General features: G+C 50.4%; 1 protein-coding gene across 1 annotated transcript in view; it reads right to left on the minus strand.

The window, feature by feature from the left end:
• Positions 1–27,709, minus strand: part of LOC116947433 (receptor-type tyrosine-protein phosphatase gamma-like) — a 188,386-nt gene that overhangs the window by 51,949 nt on the left and 108,728 nt on the right. Inside the window, 5 exon segments of the mRNA XM_032963163.2 lie at positions 11,907–12,027; positions 22,264–22,935; positions 24,031–24,196; positions 24,199–24,969; positions 25,772–25,869. Coding sequence (XP_032819054.2) covers positions 11,907–12,027; positions 22,264–22,935; positions 24,031–24,196; positions 24,199–24,969; positions 25,772–25,869 — 1,828 coding nt within the window.

A 27,709-nucleotide genomic window follows, 5' to 3' on the forward strand; every position in this document is an offset into this window, starting at 1 on the left:
GTTGAGGAAATTTCACAACCGCATCTGGCGCCCTGAGATGGATATTTTCCCACATTTGAATGTTTACAATCTCATAAGTGAATGATGTGTAAATGGGCAGGAGGGCGATGCTCAGCGGTGAGCGCACTGCCTCGAATCAGCGCAGCTACCTGAGTTCGATTCCTGGCCATGGCGAACATCAGTGGCGAGTGATATCTAAACGTGCCCTTCTCCGTCAACCGGCACTGATCAGCTTAGTTACGTTTGATCAAACAAATCCCAAGATTGGCGTGGCATGGGGAGGCCTTCAGCCAGCAGTGGATTGATAAAGGGATGTGAATGATTAGTATTAATATTCGGCACGATAGAATTAAATGAACTATGTGTTTTAAAGAAAATGTTGCAGTGACTAACCGAGTCACCGTGCTCTTAATGCATGCGCTTATTTTGTTCGCCAAGTGATGACTGTTGAAAATGTTGACATGAAATGTGCTAATATACGTGAGGAAAAGAGATGTTGATGCTGCAGTGCACGGTAGGGTAGAGACTATTGCTGTAGACTTTTGTGAACAAGAATAGTCACGTGTGATTGGGTTATTATCCTCTTTTTTTTTAAAAAAAGTTTCACGCTGAAAATGAATAAAAAAAACCCAGACCAAAGTAGCCCAGCCCACTCATTCAAATACAATTCAAACACACAATGTTACCTGCACGCACGTTGCATGTAATACATATGTGTCATCAACGTAGAATTTCCAACAAAAGAAAAGTTACGTCTGCAGAATAACTACATCTTAATACAAATACTTTACAGAAAATGCCATTATCTGCTCAAAGCAGTGCAGTGGTGGGATGCTCACATCCGTTTGCGGGGCAGAACAAGTAGTGGAAATTCCAAATTTCTCTCGTGAGAGTCAGATCCCCCCCCCCCGTAAGTCGACCGCTGGTGAATTCCCACAACGTGGTAGCTAATTTATCATCCCAGAGTGATGATGGATTTTGTTGACTCAGGGACCGGAATTGGAAATTATGGCTCCTTCACAATACATCCCATCACTCATCCCACCACTCCTACACAACACACCCCCTCCCTCCTCTCTTAAGACCCCCCCCCCCCCCCGCATTACAGACAATTCATGAAAGTGTCCGATTCACAACTACACGCAGGCTAGGGCACACGGGGCTGGCTCCCACGCCACCCCGGGGCGAGACGAACGCGACGTCGCGGCTCTTTCAGCAGAAGGTTTAGCAGGGAGAGTTCCTCCCCCACCACAACAGCACGGACCGACACCCCCCCGCCCAAGTGTCTGAGGAAGCTGCGGTCACAACAGCAGCATCAGCAGTGCAAGCGACCACCGAAGCCAACAGAACGCGTGCTCAATGGAGAGGGAAGACGGCGTCGTCGTCGTCGTCATCATCATCGCAGCGCGCCTGGAAGCGCACGGGGGACGAGACCCAGTCGAGCCACCGCCGCCAACACCGCTCGTTCCAAAGCCCCCCCCCCCGCCCACGCGAGCTCCCCTCCCCACCCCACCCCCTACCTGTACTTGACACAGAGCGCCGTGCACACGCTGGACAGCAGCGAGAGCATCCACGAGACGCGCGAGGACGCGAGGCTCAGCAGCGTCTGGACACGGCTGCTCGCAGCAAGGCCGCCCACGCTGGGCATGCCGCCTGGAGCGCGCCGGGCACGCAGAGGGTGCGGCTGGACCGGCGGTAATACTTCGTGGGGGAGAGGGACGACGACGACGGAGAGAGTCGGAGGAGGAGGAGGAGAGGCTTCGGAGGGGAGGGGACCCGATTTGCATAATGCACACCGCGAACAGCGAAGGATTAGCGCGCCACGTGTTTATGCTCTGACGTCTTTGTGTTCGATTGGCGTTTATATATATTTGTTTTTTTATTCAACACCGGCTCGTGCTGTCATCGTGGAGCTGGGTGGGTGGGTGGGGAGGCGCAGTCCATTGTCTTGAAGCCTCGCGGCCCGAGGGATGCCGCTGCTGCTGCTGCAGACAGAGCGAGAGGCGCGCCTTGAAAATGTCGCGTTGACGAGAGGCGTGGAGGGAGCCTTTCATGTCGCACGCACGCCGATGTAACGACGCCGAGTGTCAAAACATAGCAGGGGAATAAATATGAAATTCATGTGCTCGTGGAATATTGTTTTTTTTTTTTAAACACAGCAGGCGACGGCCACAATCTTTTTGTCGCGTGAACTTTTTGGTTTGTTTTCAACTTCACTGCTGCACAGCGGTGACTGAGAATGACGAGGGGTGCTTGGGTTGTCGTCAAAGTGAGCCCAGGTCGAGACGGAGGAGGCGGCGACTTTGAAAACGACCCCGTGTCGAGCAAGGGAGCCAGAGACAAACCCCTTTTGTGCGCCGTGCGCGCACGGGAGACGCGAAGATGAAACGGGCATGCAGAGCGGTGGGGGGGGTCACTTTGATTGACGTTTGTTGATGCTGCTCTGTACGGGCTGAGCAACAGCGGTGTTGGGACGTGGAGGGTAATTGATCATCGATTGCTACGACGGAGATGTTTTGCGCGGGCATGCTCGCGGCAGAGTCATTCGGCGTTGACGTCGTTCACGGACGGACGTGTTCATTGATAGGCACGGTGACAGGTGACACGTGAGCGCGTGGCGAAGTGAACTCATCGTCAGAATGGGATGTGCTCGTAATGTATGAACGAGTAGTTGCGGTGGATGTTGGGGTTTAACGAGGAAAGGCAGGGTGAGACTTGAAGAAGCGAGAGGAAGACCTCCCCCCCCCCAAGGTGGTACAAATCGCGGAGAAGATGAGAGAGAGAGAGAGAGAAAAGGCTCCGGTGTGATTCGGTGGTGTTGAGAGACGACAGGGAAATGACGTGGGTCAGTAGGTGGCGAGTGATGCGAGCGGAAGGAAAGAGATCAAGAGCAGAAGAAGGCAGAAGAAGAGGTGGCGGTAGGGGGGGGGGCGATGTGGCGCACGACAGGGCAGCGTGGAGAGGGCTCCCAAGGGCAGCCGGGCAGCCCGAACGCGAGTGGGAGAGACGCCTGGAACAGGAAGTCTCGCAGAAGTCAGCACGGCTGTGAATGAACTCTGGGCTGAATGTAGGAGGTGGGGGGGGACTCGGATTAGAAATGTGTCACGTTTACATCCTCTTGACCAAATGCTCGCGTATATAAAGGCATGCACATTTATAAATAATAAAAACAAGGCGGCATGCAATTCTGCACAGTGATGGCACGTGCGTGAGGAGTCACCTCCCAGTAACAACTTCGCTGTCGCTGTGCCTCGCAGCTGACCTGAGCGCCTGACCGGCAAGCGTGGGCTCGCAGCCAAGATGAATGTTCGACGACGAGATACACGCATTCGGCAATCCACTTTCCGTGCGTTGATACGACACGGTACGGGGATTCGAGAAGTCTGGCCCATCGGTAAACACGACGGATGACACGGCATGGATTTTGCTCTTTAAGTATACGAGGCTGTTCCTTTCTCGCCAATCATCACTGCTTTCGGTTTGTGCAGAATTGCATGCCGCCTTGTTTGTATTGTTTAAATGTGCATGCCTTTATATACGCGAGCATTTGGTCAAGAGGTTGTAAACGTGACACATTTGCACCTCCTACATTCAGCCCAGAGTTCATCCACAGCCGTGCAGACTTCTGGTTGTTGCGGTTGCACCCGATTCAAGAGCCGAATGGCTCTCAGAGCTGTAGCTAATAAATGAACTGAACTAAAATGGAGTCAAAACGTACCGCTGTCTCTCTGTACTGTACCGCTGTTTAAAAACATGCAGTGTCCCATGTGCCCTCTTAAGCACTAGACAGCGCTAGCCTGCAGTGCCTGTTTATGAGACACGGTGTCAAATCCACATTCCCATGGCAGTGACTCGTCTAGACTTGAATATAACCCTTAAGTGACTTCCCAGGGATCGTGCAGCCTCACCACGTGATGCTCATTTTGCCAACCCCAGACGATAGATGGAGGGATGATGATGAAAATTATTTTATTAAAATAATTAATTATGACAAGGCTTCGCTGATCAATCATCATTATCATCATCATCCACCTGTCGTGGGATGCCACGTGCAATCGTCCTGCTGCACACAGCGGTGATCCTTGAGAATGAATTCTCTCCTTTGGCTGCCAATCTGTAACCAGTCTCATCCATCGGTCACCATCTCTTCCAGCTGCTTTATGCCCAAGCCCGCTCACTTTCATCACATGATAGTCTACTCACGCTGTGCCAACGCAAGATGCAGTCAAACTGAAGCCATAATACCAGTACTGTACATTAAGACGCCACAGAGAGATATATTTTATCTGTTGAGAATCAACTACGCCTAACTCTTGATGCCTACAATTCAATGTTCCACCCTATAACGAGTACACAATCTTGCGGCTTACAACAAAAATTAATAACATTATTCTTAACCACACCACCAAGAGCAGGCCTTGCACACGTTAACAAAGACACAAAGATTCCCCGTATAGCCTTAACAGACTGTTGGGGCAAGTGCTGTTAGCGAGCACCTATGAAGGCCGGAACGGTACACGAGGGGGTGGGTGGCCAGCACTACGCCCGACTGCCTTTGTCTCCCCAGTGGCAATGTTTTTATCCACCGCACCAGGTACTCATTTGAGGCTGAGTCGACCTAGGGGAGGCCCAGGACCGGTTCAGATAATCGTCACTAGTGTTGGCCGTGAGCGGGAATCGAACCCGGGTCGCCAGGTTTATAGCGCAGCGCACTAACCGCTACACTACCGCTCCCCACACATTAACGCACACACACATACACAACAACAACAACAACAACCGCCATTCGCCACTAAGTGGCGGTGACGTCACCACGACGCTTGTGCCAGGCTATGTGCACCCTGAGGCCACGTGAAGTGTCGAACGCCCGCTGGCAGGAGGTCACGGGGCAGACCCAGGTGCCACGGGTCGACTGACTGAGATGACTGGCTGATGCACCACCTGTGCCCCCTACTGTGCCAACCTGCTGTGCTTTAGCCACCCGGCGCTCCGCTCGCTGTTGTGAGCGTCGCTCCTCCGCCCTCCGTTGTTGTTGGAGGGCGACTGCCTCCAACTGCCCAGTAGCATCCTTCACGAGCCTCCTCCACAGAGGCCGATCTTGACACCGCTGGTACCAGTCATCGGCAAGTCCACTCAGCTCCACGTCCTCCTGTACCACATCACTCCATCTCTTCTCTAGCCCGTGCCGCGCCCGCTTAGCCCCCTCAATCCGGCCAAACAAAAGCTGTTTCGGCATGCGGTGGCTGGGCATGCGGGCTACATGACCCAGCCACACATACACACACACATAATCACACACACGCGCTTTCTTCTCGATAATCCATGCGACACACTCCTGCACAATCGCTCCTCTGGCGCAGCCGATGATGCTTCTTCTGACAACGCAGTGGATTTGTCGTCAAAACAGAGGCGAGAGGAATCTCCCTGGCAGGGCTGCCCGAACGGTGGAACAGCCAATTACTTAGGAAGCACACGCTCCCTGTCATGCCCCCACCCCAGGAAACATTCGACTTTAAAGGATGCTTGAGGCCATCCAGGTTTAAAATGCCCCTCAACCCAGCTCTCCCGTTTCTGTCTCAGCTGGAATTCACCGTCGCCTGTTTGTTTCTGCTAAATTGAAAAGCGCACGCGCGTGCGCACACACGCACACACACAGACGAAGATCCCCGCTCATCGTGATTCACACACTCCAGGGGCGAGTGCAGCTCGCGAGCTACGACTGAGGCCGGAACGCCACGCGAGGGAGAGGGGTGGCCAACGCCATGCTCGGCTGCCTTTGTCTCCCCAGATGCCGATGCTTACACACTGCAACAGGTACTCATTTGAGGCTGAGTCGACCTAGGGGAGAGGCCCAACACTGTTTCAGATATCAGTGGTATCAATAACGTCGAGTGGTTATTACATGCGCGTACAGGCGTGCGGCAAGCGTTATAGCTGAGTGGTGAGTGTTATGGCTGAGTGGTGAGTGTTATAGCTGAGTGGCGAGTGTTATAGCTGAGTGGCGAGTGTTATAGCTGAGTGGTGAGTGTTATAGCTGAGTGGCGTGTGTTATAGCTGAGTGGCGAGCGTTATAGCTGAGTGGTGAGCGTTATAGCTGAGTGGTGAGTGTTATAGCTGAGTGGCGAGTGTTATAGCTGAGTGGCGAGTGTTACAGCTGAGTGGCGAGTGTTATAGGTGAGTGGCGAGTGTTATAGCTGAGTGGTGAGTGTTATAGCTGAGTGGCGAGTGTTATAGCTGAGTGGCGAGTGTTATAGCTGAGTGGTGAGTGTTATAGCTGAGTGGCGAGTGTTATAGCTGAGTGGCGAGTGTTATAGCTGAGTTGCGAGTGTTATAGCTGAGTGGCGAGCGTTATAGCTGAGTGGCGAGTGTTATAGCCGTGTGGCGAGCGTTATAGCTGAGTGGCGAGCGTTATAGCTGAGTGGCGAGCGGTATAGCTGAGTGGCGAGCGTTATAGCTGAGTGGCGAGCGTTATAGCTCAGTGGCGAGTGTTATAGCTGAGTGGCGAGCGTTATAGCTGAGTGGCGAGTGTTACAGCTGAGTGGCGAGTGTTATAGCTCAATGGCGAGTGTTATAGCTGAGTGGCGAGCGTTATAGCTGAGTGGCGAGTGTTATAGCTGAGTGGCGAGTGTTATAGCTGAGTGGCGAGTGTTATAGCTGAGTGGTGAGTGTTACAGCTAAGTGGTGAGTGTTATAGCTGAGTGGTGAGTGTTATAGCTGAGTGGCGAGTGTTATAGCTGAGTGGTGAGTGTTATAGCTGAGTGGCGAGTGTTATAGCTGAGTGGCGAGTGTTATAGCTGAGTGGCGAGTGTTATAGCTGAGTGGCGAGTGTTATAGCTGAGTGGCGAGTGTTACAGCTGAGTGGCGAGTGTTATAGCTGAGTGGCGAGTGTTATAGCTGAGTGGTGAGTGTTATAGTTGAGTGGCGAGTGTTATAGCTGAGTGGCGAGTGTTATAGCTGAGTGGCGAGCGTTATAGCTGAGTGGCGAGTGTTATAGCTGAGTGGCGAGTGTTATAGCTGAGTGGCGAGTGTTATAGCTGAGTGGCGAGTGTTATAGCTGAGTGGCGAGCGTTATAGCTGAGTGGTGAGTGTTATAGCTGAGTGGCGAGTGTTTTAGCTGAGTGGCGAGCGTTATAGCTGAGTGGCGAGTGTTGTAGCTGAGTGGTGAGTGTTATAGCTGAGTGGCGAGCGTTACAGCTGAGTGGCGAGTGTTATAGCTGAGTGGCGAGCGTTATAGCTGAGTGGCGAGTGTTATAGCTGAGTGGCGATTGTTATAGCTGAGTTGCGAGCGTTATAGCTGAGTGGCGAGTGTTACAGCTGAGTGGTGAGTGTTATAGCTGAGTGGCGAGCGTTATAGCTGAGTGGCGAGTGTTATAGCTGAGTGGCGAGTGTTATAGCTGAGTGGCGAGTGTTACAGCTGAGTGGCGAGCGTTATAGCTGAGTGGCGAGTGTTATAGCTGAGTGGCGAGCGTTATAGCTGAGTGGTGAGTGTTATAGCTGAGTGGCGAGTGTTATAGCTGAGTGGCCAGTGTTACAGCTGAGTGGTGAGTGTTATAGCTGAGTGGCGAGCGTTATTGCTGAGTGGCGAGTGTTATAGCTGAGTGGCGAGTGTTATAGCTGAGTGGCGAGTGTTACAGCTGAGTGGCGAGTGTTATAGCTGAGTGGCGAGTGTTATAGCTGAGTGGCGAGTGTTACAGCTGAGTGGCGAGTGTTATAGCTGAGTGGCGAGTGTTATAGCTGAGTGGCGAGTGTTATAGCTGAGTGGCGAGTGTTATAGCTGAGTGGCGAGTGTTACAGCTGAGTGGCGAGTTTTATAGCTGAGTGGTGAGTGTTATAGCTGAGTGGCGAGTGTTATAGCTGAGTGGCGAGTGTTATAGCTGAGTGGCGAGTGTTATAGCTGAGTGGTGAGTGTTATAGCTGAGTGGCGAGTGTTATAGTTGAGTGGCAAGTGTTATAGCTGAGTGGTGAGTGTTATAGCTGAGTGGCGAGTGTTATAGCTGAGTGGCGAGTGTTATAGCTGAGTGGCGAGCGTTATAGCTGAGTGGCGAGTGTTTTAGCTGAGTGGCGAGTGTTATAGCTGAGTGGCGAGTGTTATAGCTGAGTGGTGAGTGTTATAGCTGAGTGGCGAGTGTTAAAGCTGAGTGGCGAGTGTTATAGCTGAGTGGCGAGCGTTATAGCTGAGTGGTGAGTGTTATAGCTGAGTGGCGAGTGTTATAGCTGAGTGGCGAGTGTTATAGCTGAGTGGTGAGTGTTACAGCTAAGTGGTGAGTGTTATAGCTGAGTGGTGAGTGTTATAGCTGAGTGGCGAGTGTTATAGCTGAGTGGTGAGTGTTATAGCTGAGTGGCGAGTGTTATAGCTGAGTGGCGAGTGTTATAGCTGAGTGGCGAGTGTTATAGCTGAGTGGCGAGTGTTACAGCTGAGTGGCGAGTGTTATAGCTGAGTGGCGAGTGTTATAGCTGAGTGGTGAGTGTTATAGTTGAGTGGCGAGTGTTATAGCTGAGTGGCGAGTGTTATAGCTGAGTGGCGAGCGTTATAGCTGAGTGGCGAGTGTTATAGCTGAGTGGTGAGTGTTACAGCTGAGTGGCGAGTGTTATAGCTGAGTGGCGAGTGTTATAGCTGAGTGGCGAGTGTTATAGCTGAGTGGCGAGCGTTATAGCTGAGTGGTGAGTGTTATAGCTGAGTGGCGAGTGTTTTAGCTGAGTGGCGAGCGTTATAGCTGAGTGGCGAGTGTTGTAGCTGAGTGGTGAGTGTTATAGCTGAGTGGCGAGCGTTACAGCTGAGTGGCGAGTGTTATAGCTGAGTGGCGAGCGTTATAGCTGAGTGGCGAGTGTTATAGCTGAGTGGCGATTGTTATAGCTGAGTTGCGAGCGTTATAGCTGAGTGGCGAGTGTTACAGCTGAGTGGTGAGTGTTATAGCTGAGTGGCGAGCGTTATAGCTGAGTGGCGAGTGTTATAGCTGAGTGGCGAGTGTTATAGCTGAGTGGCGAGTGTTACAGCTGAGTGGCGAGCGTTATAGCTGAGTGGCGAGTGTTATAGCTGAGTGGCGAGCGTTATAGCTGAGTGGTGAGTGTTATAGCTGAGTGGCGAGTGTTATAGCTGAGTGGCCAGTGTTACAGCTGAGTGGTGAGTGTTATAGCTGAGTGGCGAGCGTTATTGCTGAGTGGCGAGTGTTATAGCTGAGTGGCGAGTGTTATAGCTGAGTGGCGAGTGTTACAGCTGAGTGGCGAGTGTTATAGCTGAGTGGCGAGTGTTATAGCTGAGTGGCGAGTGTTACAGCTGAGTGGCGAGTGTTATAGCTGAGTGGCGAGTGTTATAGCTGAGTGGCGAGTGTTATAGCTGAGTGGCGAGTGTTATAGCTGAGTGGCGAGTGTTACAGCTGAGTGGCGAGTTTTATAGCTGAGTGGTGAGTGTTATAGCTGAGTGGCGAGTGTTATAGCTGAGTGGCGAGTGTTATAGCTGAGTGGCGAGTGTTATAGCTGAGTGGCGAGTGTTATAGCTGAGTGGTGAGTGTTATAGCTGAGTGGCGAGTGTTATAGTTGAGTGGCAAGTGTTATAGCTGAGTGGTGAGTGTTATAGCTGAGTGGCGAGTGTTATAGCTGAGTGGCGAGTGTTATAGCTGAGTGGCGAGCGTTATAGCTGAGTGGCGAGTGTTTTAGCTGAGTGGCGAGTGTTATAGCTGAGTGGCGAGTGTTATAGCTGAGTGGTGAGTGTTATAGCTGAGTGGCGAGTGTTAAAGCTGAGTGGCGAGTGTTATAGCTGAGTGGCGAGCGTTATAGCTGAGTGGTGAGTGTTATAGCTGAGTGGCGAGTGTTATAGCTGAGTGGTGAGTGTAATAGCTGAGTGGCGAGCGTTATAGCTGAGTGGCGAGTGTTATAGCTGAGTGGCGAGCGTTATAGCTGAGTGGTGAGTGTTATAGCTGAGTGGCGAGTGTTATAGCTGAGTGGCGAGTGTTATAGCTGAGTTGCGAGTGTTATAGCTGAGTGGCGAGCGTTATAGCTGAGTGGTGAGTGTTATAGCTGAGTGGCGAGTGTTATAGCTGAGTGGCCAGTGTTACAGCTGAGTGGTGAGTGTTATAGCTGAGTGGCGAGCGTTATTGCTGAGTGGCGAGTGTTATAGCTGAGTGGCGAGTGTTATAGCTGAGTGGCGAGTGTTACAGCTGAGTGGCGAGTGTTATAGCTGAGTGGCGAGTGTTATAGCTGAGTGGCGAGTGTTACAGCTGAGTGGCGAGTGTTATAGCTGAGTGGCGAGTGTTATAGCTGAGTGGCGAGTGTTATAGCTGAGTGGCGAGTGTTATAGCTGAGTGGCGAGTGTTACAGCTGAGTGGCGAGTTTTATAGCTGAGTGGTGAGTGTTATAGCTGAGTGGCGAGTGTTATAGCTGAGTGGCGAGTGTTATAGCTGAGTGGCGAGTGTTATAGCTGAGTGGCGAGTGTTATAGCTGAGTGGTGAGTGTTATAGCTGAGTGGCGAGTGTTATAGTTGAGTGGCAAGTGTTATAGCTGAGTGGTGAGTGTTATAGCTGAGTGGCGAGTGTTATAGCTGAGTGGCGAGTGTTATAGCTGAGTGGCGAGCGTTATAGCTGAGTGGCGAGTGTTTTAGCTGAGTGGCGAGTGTTATAGCTGAGTGGCGAGTGTTATAGCTGAGTGGTGAGTGTTATAGCTGAGTGGCGAGTGTTAAAGCTGAGTGGCGAGTGTTATAGCTGAGTGGCGAGCGTTATAGCTGAGTGGTGAGTGTTATAGCTGAGTGGCGAGTGTTATAGCTGAGTGGTGAGTGTAATAGCTGAGTGGCGAGCGTTATAGCTGAGTGGCGAGTGTTATAGCTGAGTGGCGAGCGTTATAGCTGAGTGGCGAGTGTTATAGCTGAGTGGCGATTGTTATAGCTGAGTGGCGAGTGTTATAGCTGAGTGGCGAGCGTTATAGCTGAGTGGCGAGTGTTATAGCTGAGTGGCGAGTGTTATAGCTGAGTGGTGAGTGTTATAGCTGAGTGGCGAGTGTTAAAGCTGAGTGGCGAGTGTTATAGCTGAGTGGCGAGCGTTATAGCTGAGTGGTGAGTGTTATAGCTGAGTGGCGAGTGTTATAGCTGAGTGGCGAGTGTTATAGCTGAGTGGTGAGTGTAATAGCTGAGTGGCGAGCGTTATAGCTGAGTGGCGAGTGTTATAGCTGAGTGGCGAGCGTTATAGCTGAGTGGCGAGTGTTATAGCTGAGTGGCGATTGTTATAGCTGAGTGGCGAGCGTTATAGCTGAGTGGCGAGTGTTACAGCTGAGTGGTGAGTGTTATAGCTGAGTGGCGAGCGTTATTGCTGAGTGGCGAGTGTTATAGCTGAGTGGCGAGTGTTACAGCTGAGTGGCGAGTGTTATAGCTGAGTTGCGAGCGTTATAGCTGAGTGGCGAGTGTTACAGCTGAGTGGTGAGTGTTATAGCTGAGTGGCGAGCGTTATTGCTGAGTGGCGAGTGTTATAGCTGAGTGGCGAGTGTTATAGCTGAGTGGCGAGTGTTATAGCTGAGTGGCGAGTGTTACAGCTGAGTGGCGAGTGTTATAGCTGAGTGGTGAGTGTTATAGCTGAGTGGCGAGTGTTACAGCTGAGTGGTGAGTGTTATAGCTGAGTGGCGAGTGTTATAGCTGAGTGGTGAGTGTTATAGCTGAGTGGTGAGTGTTATAGGTGAGTGGCGAGCGTTATAGCTGAGTGGTGAGTGTTACAGCTGAGTGGCGAGTGTTATAGCTGAGTGGCGAGCGTTATAGCTGAGTGGCGAGTGTTATAGCTGAGTGGTGAGTGTTATAGCTGAGTGGCGAGTGTTATAGCTGAGTGGTGAGTGTTACAGCTGAGTGGCGAGCGTTACAGCTGAGTGGCGAGCGTTACAGCTGAGTGGCGAGCATTGCTGAACGAATCGCGTCGATGCTTTTCGTCGCGCACCTCCAGTAGATGAGCACGGAGATGAGCAGCACGAGGCAGAGGAAGGTGAGCGACGATACGACGAGCAGCGGCACGAAGACGTTGCCCCCCACGTCCACTCCGAGCTGGCGGCTGACGTTCCCTGCACTCGGACACAGAGACGCGGAGGTCGCGCCGCTTCACGCTCGCCGACACCGAATGTTCACCCCGCGCGCAGGCTCCATCGCGGGCGTCCCGTCGTTTTGTCTGGATGAGAGTTGGGATCCTGACGCCTCGTCTGGGCTGCATGGAGCACCAAGTTCCGGCCTCGCTCGACTGTTTTACTTTCGCCAGGTAAAGCCCACTGAGCCGTGAGATGTTTTTTTCAGAGGCGACCTGGCCACGCACGATAGCCCATCGATAGTGGCTGACATCGTCGCGTGTGGAGATGTTACGGTCGGCATTATTTTTTTTTAAATGTGGAGGGCGAAACGAGAGGCCCCGGAGACAAAATCCAGGCGACTACGGCAGGTGTCAGTCCCCCGTGAGGACAACCAGAAACAGGTGCCACGTGCGGCGAACCATAACATATACAGCACAGAAGATACACGAGAAATCGTACATTATTTCAACTTGATAGCTGTGGTCAAAGACAAAGATCCCCCGTATAGCCTGTAACAGACTGTAGGGGCAAGTGCTGTTAGCGAGCACCTATAAAGGCCGGCACGGCACACGAAGGGGTGGGAGACCAACACCACGCCCGGCCGCCTTTGTCTCCCTAGTGGCGATGCTTACACATCGCACCAGGTACTCATTGGAGGCTGAGTCGACCTAGGTGAGGCCCAGAACCGGTTCAGATAATCGTCACCGGTGTTGGCCGTTCGTAGCGCAGCGCGCTAACCGCTACACCACCGCTCCCGCTGTGGCACCACCACCACACACACACGTGTTTGCCAGAAACACTCGGGTCAACAGAAATTGCGGTGAAGCTGAATTATAAACCCAGTGGCAGCAACAATGGCAACAGAGGTGGGGGGCGGATTTATAATTGTGAACATCCCTTGCGAAGATCGAAGAGTCCTGGTCGCACTATGTAACCTCACATGCGCAGATATGGGCTGGACTGGCGCATTTGTACTTCTGCAGGGCTTCTCTCTGAGCGATGATCCGCACATGCGAACGTGTGGCATGATTATACAGCTAGGCTATTGCGTAGGAGTAATTACATCCATTCCTCCGGTGATCGTACACCGATTAACCGATTGCATCAGTTTGTTCTATCTTGCTGACAAATTCCAACCATCCGGTAGCACTGCACGGGCGGGTAAAATTAAATGCGTCAGCAAACATTTGTTTGGACACAAACAGCTGTTTTTGCGATGAGCAATTTCAGCTTAATTACATTTGTTTTGGAACATTTCCCCCCAAAAAAGCTGGGCTATATTGCTAAAGCCTCAATGAAATGTAACATTTCTCAACATCTCGTCACTTGCGCGAAACGCTTTGAGTAACATCTGGTTAATTATGGGGCTGATATGTTTAATGATTTAGTTTGGATTTCTTAGTAATGAGTGATTGACAGTGGTTATGATTAAAATGCAACACTCTGTAAATTATGAGAAAACCCAAACAATGGAAAGTAATCGGTTGAACACCACACACTGGTGTACTCCTCACAACCAAGCAGGAAGATATAATTCCTAACATGCCACATGCATGTCACATGGCATATGTGACATGTATTGTACAAATGTGTATGTATATAGAATGTACACGAATATAAAATGTTCAGCTCATTGTCATCAATCCCAAAAGTTGTACAACAACCTGACTGTGCATACTACTCAGATTGCAAAAACGTTGTGGATTTACTCTCCAACACACCGGTGGGCTGAAGTAGCAAACTAATTGGCGCGTTGTTGTTTACGTGACAAACCTTACTGGCTGTGTAGGGTGGTGGAGGGTTACGACACGTTTATACTGACGCGATCTAGCCCCCCCCAAAAACTGTATTATGAATACTATTGGTCGCGAAAGCCTACGTGTTAAACTAACCTTACTGTAATTGCCAAATATTTATTTGGATTAGCATTTGAAACAAATGCACCCTTAAAATTAAAAGCGCTTCTTAAAACGCACGGATATCTTGGAACGTGAAGGCAGAGTGATGTTTGTAATACATGAAACTTAAGGCAATGTTAATTTCGCACAAGTGACCCTTGCAATTATTGTCTGAGAGTTATTCTCGAGGGAGCATCGGGGAACTGCATTTCTAACATCACAATTCGTTGTATTTTACACCGGATTTTAAAAAAAAGTGCATTTTGAATTAAGGTTTGCCTTCGCTAAACTGCATATCATATTTCTAACAATACATATCCTCATTTTGGAAATACAAATTCAGCCATGAATAATAATAATATGCAGTCGAGAACACATGAATGCAAAAGACAGCATTCATCCACATAGTTTACACGTGGAAATCAAATGAAACACTTAAACACGTATTTTAATTAAATGTACGGCATCGCAGATGAGTCGCTTAGCATGGACACGCACGGCAGAACAAATGTTACAATTGGTGCAGTGGACCGAAACACGTGCGGGACAGAAGTCACGACGCACACACAGAGGGGACACGTCAGGGTAGGAAGCACACGCGGGCACGCGATGTGATGCAGAAGCGGGGATCGGACTCACGCCAATGAATGAAACTACAAGGGAGCGGGGGACGGGGGACAAACGGCGTTTATTGAGCAATGAAAGTACACACAACGCACGCACAAAGGATGGCGCTCACCACCGCACGCGCTCAACAGCGTGCGGCAAAGTGAACACGGTGAAGTGGAAGTGGGGGGGGGGGGGGGCACGATGGAGGGACGGAGAATGGGGTGAAAAATGACACGACGATGGGTAGGGCGACGGCAGTGCGTAGGGTGACGACGACTCCTCGCCAGCACGGCGAGACGTCACAAGAGCGCACGGTGGCGTCATCACGATGAAGACGGCGGTGGGGGGGGATGACGACGACACGCACCGTGTGACGAGGCGACGCGGGGAGGGAGGGCGATGGTTGAGAGATGGGAGCAGCGTGGGAGTGAGAGCGGTGGCAGCGAGAAAACGAAAACTAAAATATTTTACTTTACTATTTTACCAGGTAAGGCCCACTGAGCTGCATAGCTCTCATTCAGAAGCATCCTGGCCACAAATGGTAGCTCAACAAAGTGGCTTACCACGTGGAAATGTATAGCAGCCAAATACTCCAAACGCGTGATTGTTGCTTCTCAATGTGGAGGGAAAATCTGGACGACACGGAGAAAAATCCACGCGACCACGGGGAGAGAGACACGCAGACTCCAAATATACAGCAGGCGTTGGGGTCTGCAGCGAACCCACGACCTCCTGCATACCAGGCGAGGTAGTTAACATCTCATAGCCATCGTGGCGAGAGATGTCAGGCGACCGGCCCCACTGCTGAATGGACACGGCGTTCCCTGTCGCGCTGCCTACCCTGACAACCCACCACGTGTGCGAGAGGCACGGGAGGATCTTGTGGCACTGCCCCCTCGCAGTCAGCAGACGTAAACAGCAGCCACTCTGCGCGTGGCAGCGAATCGTTCCCATAGCCCTTGAATCGAAATTAAAACTGCACACCAGCTTGGGTTCCCGCTAACTGGTCAGTTTATTCTTCGAGATGTCTTTTTGTTTTGTTTTGGTAATCGATTCCAACTATGCTTGTTTATTTGTTAAGTCATGCTGGACTATTTAGATGGAAAATTTGACAGCGACAGGCCAAAGTGGTATCCAGTGACCTGCAGATTCATCTGAGACTAATGGTTCTCCAATGGCAGCCGTAGATAACATTTATTTTATTTTCTCGAAATACTTTGCTGTTACCACGATCAGAGGTGGTGTAACGATGAAACGATTCATTCCTTAAAATAGATTTTTACAATCATAATTAATGGGCCTTTTGTCATTCCACTACCGGATGGAGATCTCCCCACACCAAGTCAGCCATGGGGATTGGTTGACCAAACTTTACCACGCTACTTAGCGTGGGTTGGTAGTACGGGGCCCAGGGCAGTTTCAGGCGTCACTTGCCACTTGTGTTGAATGCGGTCGAGAATCAAACTCAGACGTCGAGGTTCAGAGGGCAGAGCGCCGAACACAATGTCCTCGCTCCACCACACACTTGGGCGTGAAAAAATCAATTATTTACCATTCGTGCAAATTTCATAACGGACTCACGTGATCCCTGCCGCCACTAGAGGCTGCTATATTTATCATAATCAGAAAAACAAATTGATTATTTAGTTAAATTGAAATCCCAAATCATGGCCGTTCATCTACTGTAATTGCAAGTGGGCGCATTGATACACACCTAATTATTCATCACACCTGCTTCATACTGTATACCTAAACAATTGCAAAATACTCACGATTTACAATGGCTTACCATTGTTCCGTTTTGCTTACTTAAAGAGTCGAATAATTACGTAATGTATGTTGAACTTATTGCGCACCGTACGTAGCCAACTATTTATTAATTTGACTGCATACGAACCATTTTTTTATGGAAGGAAGACTTTTTATATATTTTATTATGTTATTGTTTCCCTTCAACGTAACTTTACCGAAAGAACGAAGGACGACTTGTCACTTTCAGGAGAAAGCAACCTTATTATCCACTATAGCTGAGTACGTGGAGCATAAAGAGACAAATACTGACATATGGATCTCAAGTATGGACATTGACAAAGAACACGGAACACACAAAGTTGATGAATGCACAAAGACACGTGGAGGGGTGCACGCTTGGAATTGCACGGAGAGCCAGAAAGAGGAGGAACACACAGATCGGAGAACAAATGCAAATTAGAGACGTCCCTTTGCCTGTCAAGTAAAGCACACGAGGGATTGGGCAGTGCACACAGCCGCAAGGGACGATGGCCTCAGGAAGGAATACACCCCGAGAGGACTACCGTCGTGGAGATGGAACGATGAGATCATCTCATGTGCAGGAGTGGGAGATAGAGTGAGAATTGGAGTGAGAGATGGAGTGAGAGATGGAGTGAGAGATGGAGTGGGAGATGGAGTGAGAGATGGAGTGAGAGATTGAGTGAGAGATGGAGTGAGAGGTGGAGCGAGAGATGGAGTGAGAGATGGAGTGGGAGATGGAGTGAGAGATGGAGTGGGAGATGCAGTGAGAGATGGAGTGAGAGATTGAGTGAGAGATGGAGTGAGAGATTGAGTGAGAGATGGAGTGAGAGATGGAGTGGGAGATGGAGTGAGATATGGAGTGAGAGATGGAGTGAGAGATGAAGTGAGCGATTGAGTGAGAGATGGAGTGAGAGATGGAGTGGGAGATGGAGTGAGAGATTGAGTGAGAGATGGAGTGAGAGATGGAGTGGAGATGGAGTGAGAGATGAAGTGAGAGATGGAGTGGGAGATGGAGTGAGAGTGAGAGTGAGAGATGGAGTGGGAGATGGAGTGAGAGATGGAGTGAGAGATGGAGTGGGAGATGGAGTGAGAGATGGAGTGAGAGATGGAGTGGGAGATGGAGTGAGAGATTGAGTGAGAGATGGACTATTATGCAGGAGTGAGAGATGGAGTAGGAGATGGAGTGAGATATGGAGTGAGAGATAGAGTGAGAGATGGAGTGAGAGATGGAGTGGAGATGGAGTGAGAGATGAAGTGAGAGATGGAGTGGGAGATGGAGTGAGAGATGGAGTGAGAGATGGAGTGAGAGATGGAGTGAGAGATGAAGTGAGCGATTGAGTGAGAGATGGAGTGAGAGATGGAGTGGGAGATGGAGTGAGAGATTGAGTGAGAGATGGAGTGAGAGATGGAGTGGAGATGGAGTGAGAGATGAAGTGAGAGATGGAGTGGGAGATGGAGTGAGAGTGAGAGTGAGAGATGGAGTGGGAGATGGAGTGAGAGATGGAGTGAGAGATGGAGTGGGAGATGGAGTGAGAGATGGAGTGAGAGATGGAGTGGGAGATGGAGTGAGAGATTGAGTGAGAGATGGACTATTATGCAGGAGTGAGAGATGGAGTAGGAGATGGAGTGAGATATGGAGTGAGAGATAGAGTGAGAGATGGAGTGAGAGATGGAGTGGAGATGGAGTGAGAGATGAAGTGAGAGATGGAGTGGGAGATGGAGTGAGAGATGGAGTGAGAGATGGAGTGGGAGATGGAGTGAGAGATTGAGTGAGAGATGGACTATTATGCAGGAGTGAGAGATGGAGTAGGAGATGGAGTGAGATATGGAGTGAGAGTTAGAGTGAGAGATGGACTATTATGCAGGAGTGAGAGATGGAGTAGGAGATGGAGTGAGAGATGGAGTGAGAGATGGAGTGAGAGATTGAGTGAGAGATGGAGTAAGAGATGGAGTGAGAGATGGAGTGGGAGATGGAGTGAGATATGGAGTGGGAGATGGAGTGAGAGATGGAGTGAGAGATTAAGTGAGAGATGGAGTGAGAGATGGAGTGGGAGATGGAGTGAGAGATTGAGAGATGGAGTGAGAGATGGAGTGAGAGATGGAGTGAGAGATGGAGTGAGATATGGAGTGGGAGATGGAGTGAGAGATGGAGTGAGAGATTAAGTGAGAGATGGAGTGAGAGATGGAGTGGGAGATGGAGTGAGAGATTGAGTGAGAGATGGAGTGGGAGATGGAGTGAGAGATGGAGTGAGAGATTGAGTGAGAGATTGAGTGAGAGATGGAGTGAGAGATGGAGTGAGAGATTAAGTGAGAGATGGAGTGAGAGATGGAGTGAGAGATTAAGTGAGAGATGGAGTGGGAGATGGAGTGAGAGATGGAGTGAGATATGGAGTGAGAGATGGACTATTATGCAGGAGTGAGGGATGTATTATGGCATCAGAAGACCGCAAGGGATGGCAGCAATGTGGGGAATCCTTCGCACAGCAGTGGATAGATCATGACGACGAAGAGCTAATAATCCCTCTGTCTGGATGTTGGGGTGACGGAGGTCCAATTGGAGAGACCCCATGAGGAGCTATGCGGTGACATTTACATTGCACTATATCAGCAATGCATTGGGAAGATCGTACGTCTTAACTGAAGCATCCTGTTAAAACGGGATCAGTCGTATCCTCTCCATTAATAATGTAAGTGAATTAACAGAGACTTTAAATGTAAATAACTTGACTGTGTATTGATATAATAGTATTATTGTCAATGCAGCTCAAGGCCCAGGTGCATTATCATCAATGTGCTGTCGTATGATTCCATACATCGTGTGGCCTCTACCGTGCACGTTGTTGAGAGACTTAGATTATTCTCTTGAGGAATTGTCACGATGCAGGTCGCAATTTGCTTAAATAATCGCTCGTACGGTCCTTAGTACCGTTCTCCATTTCTGTGTCTCATTTGCAGTTTTGCGCATACGTTACGCATGAATGTAACGTTACGCATGAATGTAACGTTACGCATGAATGTAACGTTACGCATGAATGTAACGTTACGCATGAATGTAACGTTACGCATGAATGTAACGTAAAACATGCACATGTTTGTTTAGGTGTAATGTAATAGCAAATGAGCCAACATTGTAATGTACTTACATGGCGTGCACGTCTATGCTTTCACCAACCCGCACTGACCAGCGTGGTGAAGTATGGTCAAATAACCCCCACGACCTACAACAGTGTACGGAGGCCCTCATCCAGCAGTGGATTGCCAAAGGGCTGTAGAGTGCACGCACACACACAAGGCTGTACAGTGCCACGCATTGAGAATTTTGGCCTCTTATTAAATGCATTTGTTTACAACTAAACTAATTCATAAATAATTATGTATGACACTGATGATTCTATGCATTGCATCGTGCGCCTATAAATAATAATAAAGTAATACCCCGGTTTACATCGAAACGTAAATCGAAGCGATTTACAGGGTAGGTGGTGGTGGAGGTGAAGGCTGAAGCGGTGGATAACGAGAAAGGATGGACGATGATGCGGTCAGCATAGCTGTGAACCTACACGAGTTTACCTTTTTGTACAGGGACATTGAGTAAAGAAATATATTTTTGCAAGTGTTTTTGTCTTTCTGCCTTATGATGGGACTTTGTAGGATGAACGTTGAGATTTATAAAGGGCACGGGGTGACCAATACGGTCTGAATTGGTCTGTAATAAGGTAGGGCACTGATGAGGGGTTGACAGCGATGGGTCAGCGACGTGAGTGTGGGGTTGAGGCGACGCAAATCGGGTAGCGGTGGTAATAACAAAGTGACGACGTGCTATTAAAGTGACGGCGTAAATGAGGAACGATGTAAAAGGGTGGAGACAAATTGAGATCTGACTCGAATCGATTTCACCACCGCAATGCCTGGAATTGTCCCCCCCCACCCCCCCCCCCGAATGAGTTACACCGATTAACAGCAGGCTGCACTGCCGCCTTGTGGTAGAGCCTTGGCATAGCACAGTTAACAGCAGGCTGCACTGCCGCCTTGTGGTAGGGCCTTGGCATAGCACAGTTAACAGCAGACTGCACTGCCGCCTTGTGGTAAGGCCTTGGCATAGCACAGTTAACAGCAGGCTGCACTGCCGCCTTGTGGTAGGGCCTTGATCATCCTGCTGCAATGCAACTGTTGCACGAAGAGTCGCAAATATGAATGCTCTTTTAGATTTGACCCCACAGGCCGCATCCGTTATTTGACTGACCACGGTCCCGAGACGAGTGTTAATTTTGCGTGAGAAAAAAACGTGATTAATGTGTTCGTAACCACAGTGGTTGATTTATTTCAGTCAATGAAAATCATCGAGCGTGCCAATTGACGATGGCGAGATGAGATTAACGCGTTGGAACGAAGACGCAGACTGAGATTATTTATAAGAATAGGTTTAACCCTTTCTGGCAAATAAACCAGTTGTGTTAAGATGTTAGAACACCAAACTGAAACCTTTTGCAAGGAATCCTGTCTGCACAACCAGCGCATTTTTTTGTTTGTTTGCATGTTCACCACAAGTATACGTGTGGTGAATGCAGACATGATTCCTTGCGAAAGGTTTCAGTTTGGTGTTTTAACATCTTAACACAACTGTTTAATTGCCAGAAAAGGTAAAAAAATGATTATATATTGATACTGGCAAGGGAGGTTCCATGACGAGATTATTTAGTGAATGTTTGGCCGTTCTAGTCGACGAGACTAAAAGAATAACGGGATGAACCCCGCAGGCCACGACTCGACTTCGACTGGACAGGCTGCGTCATCCATTCCACTTAAGACTGTCACCAAAATAAATGAAGACGCTGACTACGTGAACGCGACTTACTAAGGCAATTGAGCAGCATGGGTCAAGCTACACTGAATCGCAAAGGTAGTTTACGAGAGTACAAGTGCACTATTACACTATACACTACATTAAGTTCACGCTGCTGACTGCGGTGAGGGGCATTTTATACAAAAATATTTATCGTAGAAAAGTGTCAAAGCTGCGCCATAAAATGATTATGCACTTTGGGTTACCAGTGACAAGTTGGGGCATCCTTACAAAAAGTTGTAATGCATTTGCTTTGGGTCTTTCGTAGATGTAGATATAAAAATAATAATAAATAATAAAATATCACGACGTTTCGATCGCAACACAAGCAATCGTCATCAGGTGAAAAAATAACGGGCGGCTTGCCATGCTTTTCCATCTCCATGTGGCGATGGCTCTTTCCGAGCTTACATTTTACATTTTACATTACACTAATCTCTCACAATACAATGGCCACCCCCACAGTTTCGTTTCTGAGTTACATTCACTAACGCAGCCACCCTTAGCTGTGTTAGTAAATGAATTCCTGCAGTCACGAAAGCTTTAAGTCAAGATTTGTAATGCATTGTTTGACACGCGCCTGTGATTGCACGTGGAGGTGACTGCAGCGCACGCACGCTGAGAGTGCTTCCAGGGTGATGCAGCGAGTCCTCCTGATTTATGATTGGTCACAATTTTCCTACCGTTGAGCCACAACAAAAAGCCACCTCTTGGTGCGACTCTCAACCCACGTTTTTGTGCTCTTTTAACACATCCCGATTCCCTAAAGCACTGCATGTGGTGGCCAGTGCAGCGAGAGCGACTGCTCCACTGCGCTTTTACCCTTCACGACTCCGCTCTTCACCTTCACGAACTCACGCTCACCAACGAGGTGGTCTGTGGTCAAATAACCCCTATGACCCACAGCTGACCGACAAAAACATGGCCTACAAACTAGACACGCGTGTCAAGACCAAGCAGTAGCCATCGCCCAGAGTCCGATTGAACGACTGCACGTGCAGGTGCGTGCCACAATTTATCGAGCAACGTTTATAACGGGGCCGACCCTGCCCCAAGGGGCCGTGATCTGGTCAAGGCTGACGTCCTGCGGACCGATCCGCCGACGGCACTCACCTGTGTCGAGCTCCTTAGAGGTCACGCTCTCAATGACCTCGGTGTGAATCGCAGGGAGTGACTCCAGCACGCTCTCCGATTGCCGCACAATCTCTTCCCCTTTCCCCGGCGTGTCGGTCCACTGACGATTGTCACCCAAGACGGCCTTTCCGGCCTCCTCCCGAGCGATTCCCTTCGCCGAGGGATCTCCTCCCGTGGGGGATAAGGGCGCGGGGGGCAGCGTGCCGGCGCCGGTCTCGCCATCCCGCTCCTCCCCAGAGGCGTACGACTCCGGATCCGGGGCCACGGCGTCGGCTCGGCTCGATTTCCCGCCCATGGACTCCGTCGTCTTTGTTGCTCCGTCACCGCCATCGCCTTCGCCGGCGTCATCCTCGGTCGCGTCGCCACCTCGCCCGCTGCTGCCGTGCGCCACCGCCGTGGTTTCGTCTTTGGCTGCCGTGACTTCGACAGCGCTGGATTCGCTCGGCAAAAAGTTCTCTTCGGCTAGCTCCGGCGCTGACCCGGCAGCATTGCTGAGCTTGTTGACATCATAACCAGCGGAGGAAGAAGCGGAGGTAGTTGTGTCAGAACTTTCCATCTCTTGCGTCGACGACTGCGCTCCTTCATCTCCGGACGCAGCTTTCGCGACGGCCGCCGCTCGCGAGGGTAACGGCGTGACGTTCGCGGACGGCTCTGTAGGCAAAGACGCGGCCACCGTACTCAGCACACCGCCCCTCTCGCGGCGCGACGCCCAATAAAGCGCGGCCGTTTCTGACGTGCCCGTCAACGCCGGAGAGCCGGACGTGCGCACGGACGGATCGACAGCAGCCACGGCGGCGGCAAGAGTAGCGGAGCCCTCTACTCTAGAAAGCTCGGGGTGATCCGGACTCGTCGCGGCGTTAGAAGCGGTCGCGGGCAGCGTGCTTCCGGAGGGATTTGGGCCAGCGCTCGGGAAGCCCGTGGGCGAGTGCGAAGCGGCAACAGGGTGGTGAGTATGCACAGCGTTTGTCCACGGGAAGCCAGAAGGTTCGGTAGCAGTGAAAGCAGCGGTTTGCACTTTGAAGCTCGGGTCTGGGGTCACACGTGAGACTTGTGACACATCGGGGGAGCCGGTTACAGGCAGGAAAGCGTGCTGCAGTGATGAAGTTGACAACCACAATGAAGGTGGTGATGACGATGATGATGATAATGATGACAACAACGACGATGGTGATGATGATTGTGCTACAGACACGGACGGACCAGACCGAGCTGTCGTAAACTCAGCAGCGAAAGTTCCCGGGGAAGTATCAAAAGCAAGCGACGGCTGCAGGTTTAGGGAACTCGTCTTTAGCTCCACCTTCTCCGAGCTCGCAGGGTGGTACGACGCACTACTGCTTTGCAACGACGGCACATTGACACCGGGTTTGGATGACGCGAGTGTTCTACTTCCCCCGGTGGTCGTAGCACTCCTTCCGAGCTCTGAAGACGGATCCCAAGCTCTGCCATACGTGATGAAAGCCACTGCCGAGCCATGGAGCTCATGAATATACGATAACCCGTCACCCGATTGCAAATCTGTGGCGTGTATATCATTAGCGGCGAAAATTGATTCTTCTGAGTGACGGGACAATCCGCTCAGGCTCTGAGATTGCGGAGTGCTCAAGGGCGTAGAGGTTTGGAATGGGTCATTTACTTTATCCGCACGTTGCGGAATGAAGGACATGGGGTAATGTTCCGAAACAGAGACCACCCGTTTGGGAAATATTTCCAAGGTTCCTGAAAGCGGAGGTGGTAAAGAATGTGTACCTGTTGTCACACCAATCATTTTGCTGTGAGCGCTCCCAAAAGTTGAATCGATGTTGTTTGCGACAGCCGGTTTTCCTGAGGGCGTTTGTGAAGGTGTTGCATCTGGTGGATCATTCCCGGACGGATTGGAGACTTGATTCTCTCGCCTGGGCTCTGAGCCCGTCAGCCCTCGAGATGCCGTCGTGACGAAAGTGCTTTCGTCCCCGCCTGCGCCCGCACCACGCCACCGGCCGGGCTCGTGCGCCGCCGACAAATCCTCCTGCCAAACGGTGGGCGAGCTCGTCGCGCCCTGGGCTCGCGCGGGAGCATCGAGGGGGCCGCCCCCCAAGACGCCGGCCGTGCGCGACGGTGGAGAAACGGCGTCGTGGTTTGGCTGCGGACCGCGGTGCTCACGGCCTGGACGCTCGGAGGCGGCCCGTTGGCGCCGCCGCGGACGCCTTCGTTTCCCCCAGTCGCCTTGGCGACCGCGGGCGGACGACGAGGCGTGTGCGTGTGGGGCGCCTCGAGGGTGGACGTCTCGCCGGACGTGTCGCTGAAACTCGTCTGCCGCGGTGCGTCGTGGGTAACGGGCACCGGCTCTGCGGCGACGGTGGCTGGCGACGGCGTTGCTTGCGCGACAGTGACTTTCAAATTCTCGCCGAGGGCCGTGGATCCTACGAGCGCCGCGGTCGTGTTACCTGGGTTGGTCGCGCCGTGCGCAGGAGGAGAAGAAGGTGTCGTGGCGAATGCTACTGGGGCTGCGCTGTCATCTGTTGGGCCTTGCAAGGATGAGGCAGCGCGTTCGGTTTGAACGGCAGATGTCGGCGATGGCAAGGAGGTGGCGATGGCGGCGGCGCCAGGGATGGGGTTCAACTTGTGGTTCACGGACGTCGCTTTGACAACAAAATGGACTTCGGGCGTCACGGTTTCTAGGTCTTCCTCTGCAGACGTTTCTATAACCTTTCAGACAGAAAACAAAATAAAATATAACATCGATATTTAAATTTCGATTTAAAGCTTTCGTGACTGCAATGATTCATCTTCTTTGGTTCTTTCGGTAAAGTCACGTAGAATGAGAATAAAATAATAGATTGATAAAATAAAATAACACAATAATTATTTTATTCTCATTCTACGTGACTTTACCGAAAGAACCAAAGAAGATCGATATTTAAGTTGGCAACGTGATCACCTTGTCTGCATGCAGAAAATTACTGCAAGTAGTCCGATGTATTGTTGTCGAAACTAGAATGACCCTTGCTAAATTAGTGGCGCAACAATTTAGTCGGTTCACATTGCAACTTCAGGAGGGATAAACATATTAGTCTGAGATTCATTTCAACGACTTTAATATTACAACACACCAACTTGCACCCTCCATTGAGTGTTTGATGCATGGAGCAGAAAACTAGAGTGCCTGGAGAAAACCCACCGCAAACGAAATAAGAACGACTCAACACCAACAATACATTCCTGGACCATCTCCTACGGCCTACCTCACAGCCCTCACGGCTGGTGTCTCGTCTCACGAAGACGATGTTCTCTGCGCTATCCACCAACTCCGGCGTTGGCTTACAACGTGTGTACGCCACTCACCGCGCCACGTTTGCGAGCGGGTGCTTAACGATGATTCTACCGCATAGGTTTTGGGCGGTTGTGCCGCACGGGCTCTCCGATGAGTTTTCTAGCTGCGCCGTGCGTTAATGATGACCACGGTGGTGATGATGATGGCGATGGCCGCGGCGGGGTACTGCTTCCGCACCTCTCCCACTGTGTTCTGCGACAACTTCTCCGTGGTGTGGCCACGTTCGCTGTAGGTCAGCAGCTCCACGACCCCTTCCACGCCGCTCTCTTGAATGTCTATAGACGCCACGAGAAATGCCAGTGAGACCAATGTAGAAGCACACATGCTGTTAGATCTTAGATTCATGCACAGTTTAGTACTGGTTATAACCATACATATAATTGACATGTAATGGATGGTATATATTGCAACTTCTTACATTCCACTGATCATTTTAAAAATGATTTAATGATTGTTAAACCTGTACAAATTGTGTATTTATTATATTTTACTTCCATGCGCTATATTCTATATCAGCGGCTAATATTTTTTTTGCGACTGGAATTTTGACCAATGTTAATGTTTGAAAAACATGAATATATTTCATAAATCATAAAAACATTAATCTATTTCAAAGCATTCCCGACTTGTAGATCAAATATAATTTAAATCGGCTCAAAGAAACGTTCTTAAACAATAAAAATATGTATATTTAAACAACCCTTTTAGAAGAATAACTATCAACCCACTTAGCTCAATGAATCGACCAATTTTCCCGTAAAAGAGACAATGCAATTCGTGATAGGAGCGACGTTTATTCACGTATCAATCTTGAAAGACTATTACCTTGAGTTTGCTGCGCGGTCGAAAAGTGACCAAGTAAAACACGTGGTCTGTGGCTAGACGTGAAGCAATCCTGCATTCCGGGTCCCAACCCAGCGATAATTGTTCCGTCCAGAGGCAAGGAGGTGATGGAGAATGGTGGCTTCAAGAGGGAGCAATGGAGGATGAACAGCTCCGACCAGTACGCACACACCTCGCCCGCCCGCCCGCTCGCTCGCTCGCTCCTCACGCACGCACGCGCTCTCCACACAGTGCCACGGTGAAGTTAGGGTAAAATGAATGTGTACACAAACACACACGTACTCGCGAACAGTGAGTGCTGTTGGCGAGCACCTATTAAGGCCAGAACGGCCCACGTGCCAGCGGGTGGTGTGGTCGCCACCACGTGCACGCAAAGCCACAGTTATTTCTCCATTTGCCGGTGCCCCTGAGCACACCGCACAAGTTGTTGCCTTTTAGACTCGGTCAACCCAGCGGAGGCCTAACGGTTCAGATAGAAACCAATTGCACATTTTTGTTGCACGTGGTCAGGGATTGAACGCGGGGGGGGGGGGGGGGGGGGTTTGTGTGTACACGCTCACACGCACGCGTCTACTCGCGCGCACACAGAAACGCCACATGGGTTAATGGATGGAGATGTTAAGGCATCACGCGCACACACGCGCACGCACGCAGGTACAAATGGAGATGAAACCGCTGTGATTGAATATGTAAATTTGCCTTTATTGCTGCTGTTGCTCACTGTTAAAGCAATGAACTGGTTCTGGCTACCAAGGTACAGCGATAAAAGAGATCCTTCACAAGTTTGCACCTAATTTCGTGTTCCTCGACCGCCCGCGAAAGGCCGAAGTCTCTCCGTGCTTAAATCAGTGTGGCAGCCCTCAGTCAGGTGTGGAAATTCCACATTCAAGTGGCGAGGACCAGTCTTTCTATAGGATGAGAAATGCTGACTTCCCACAAAGTGGTACCCATTTTATTGACCCTCGATGTTAGATGGGCCGAGTGGACCCCCCCCCCCCGAGCCCAGATTTTAATTGACACACCTCCCGACTGTGAGTCCAGCATGCGGCCTTGTTAAAAGAAGAACGGTACATGCAATGAAAGTGTCCACTTTGAAATGTTTTAATCGCCTTGGTAGCACGGGTTTGCTAGCGACACTTAGCCAACAGGAGCTGAAGTATTCGAGAAATAAATATTCAATGGCAGCAACAGATCACAGTGGTTCCCAAAGTTAAACATCCCCGTCCAACAAAAACAATGATGGAACAGTCTTCAGCCAAGTGAGCAAGATGG

The sequence above is a fragment of the Petromyzon marinus genome, chromosome 30 (assembly GCF_048934315.1).
Source record: "Petromyzon marinus isolate PM22_M1 ecotype Great Lakes invasive population chromosome 30, UKy_Petmar_22M1.pri1.0, whole genome shotgun sequence".
Lineage (NCBI taxonomy): Eukaryota > Metazoa > Chordata > Hyperoartia > Petromyzontiformes > Petromyzontidae > Petromyzon > Petromyzon marinus.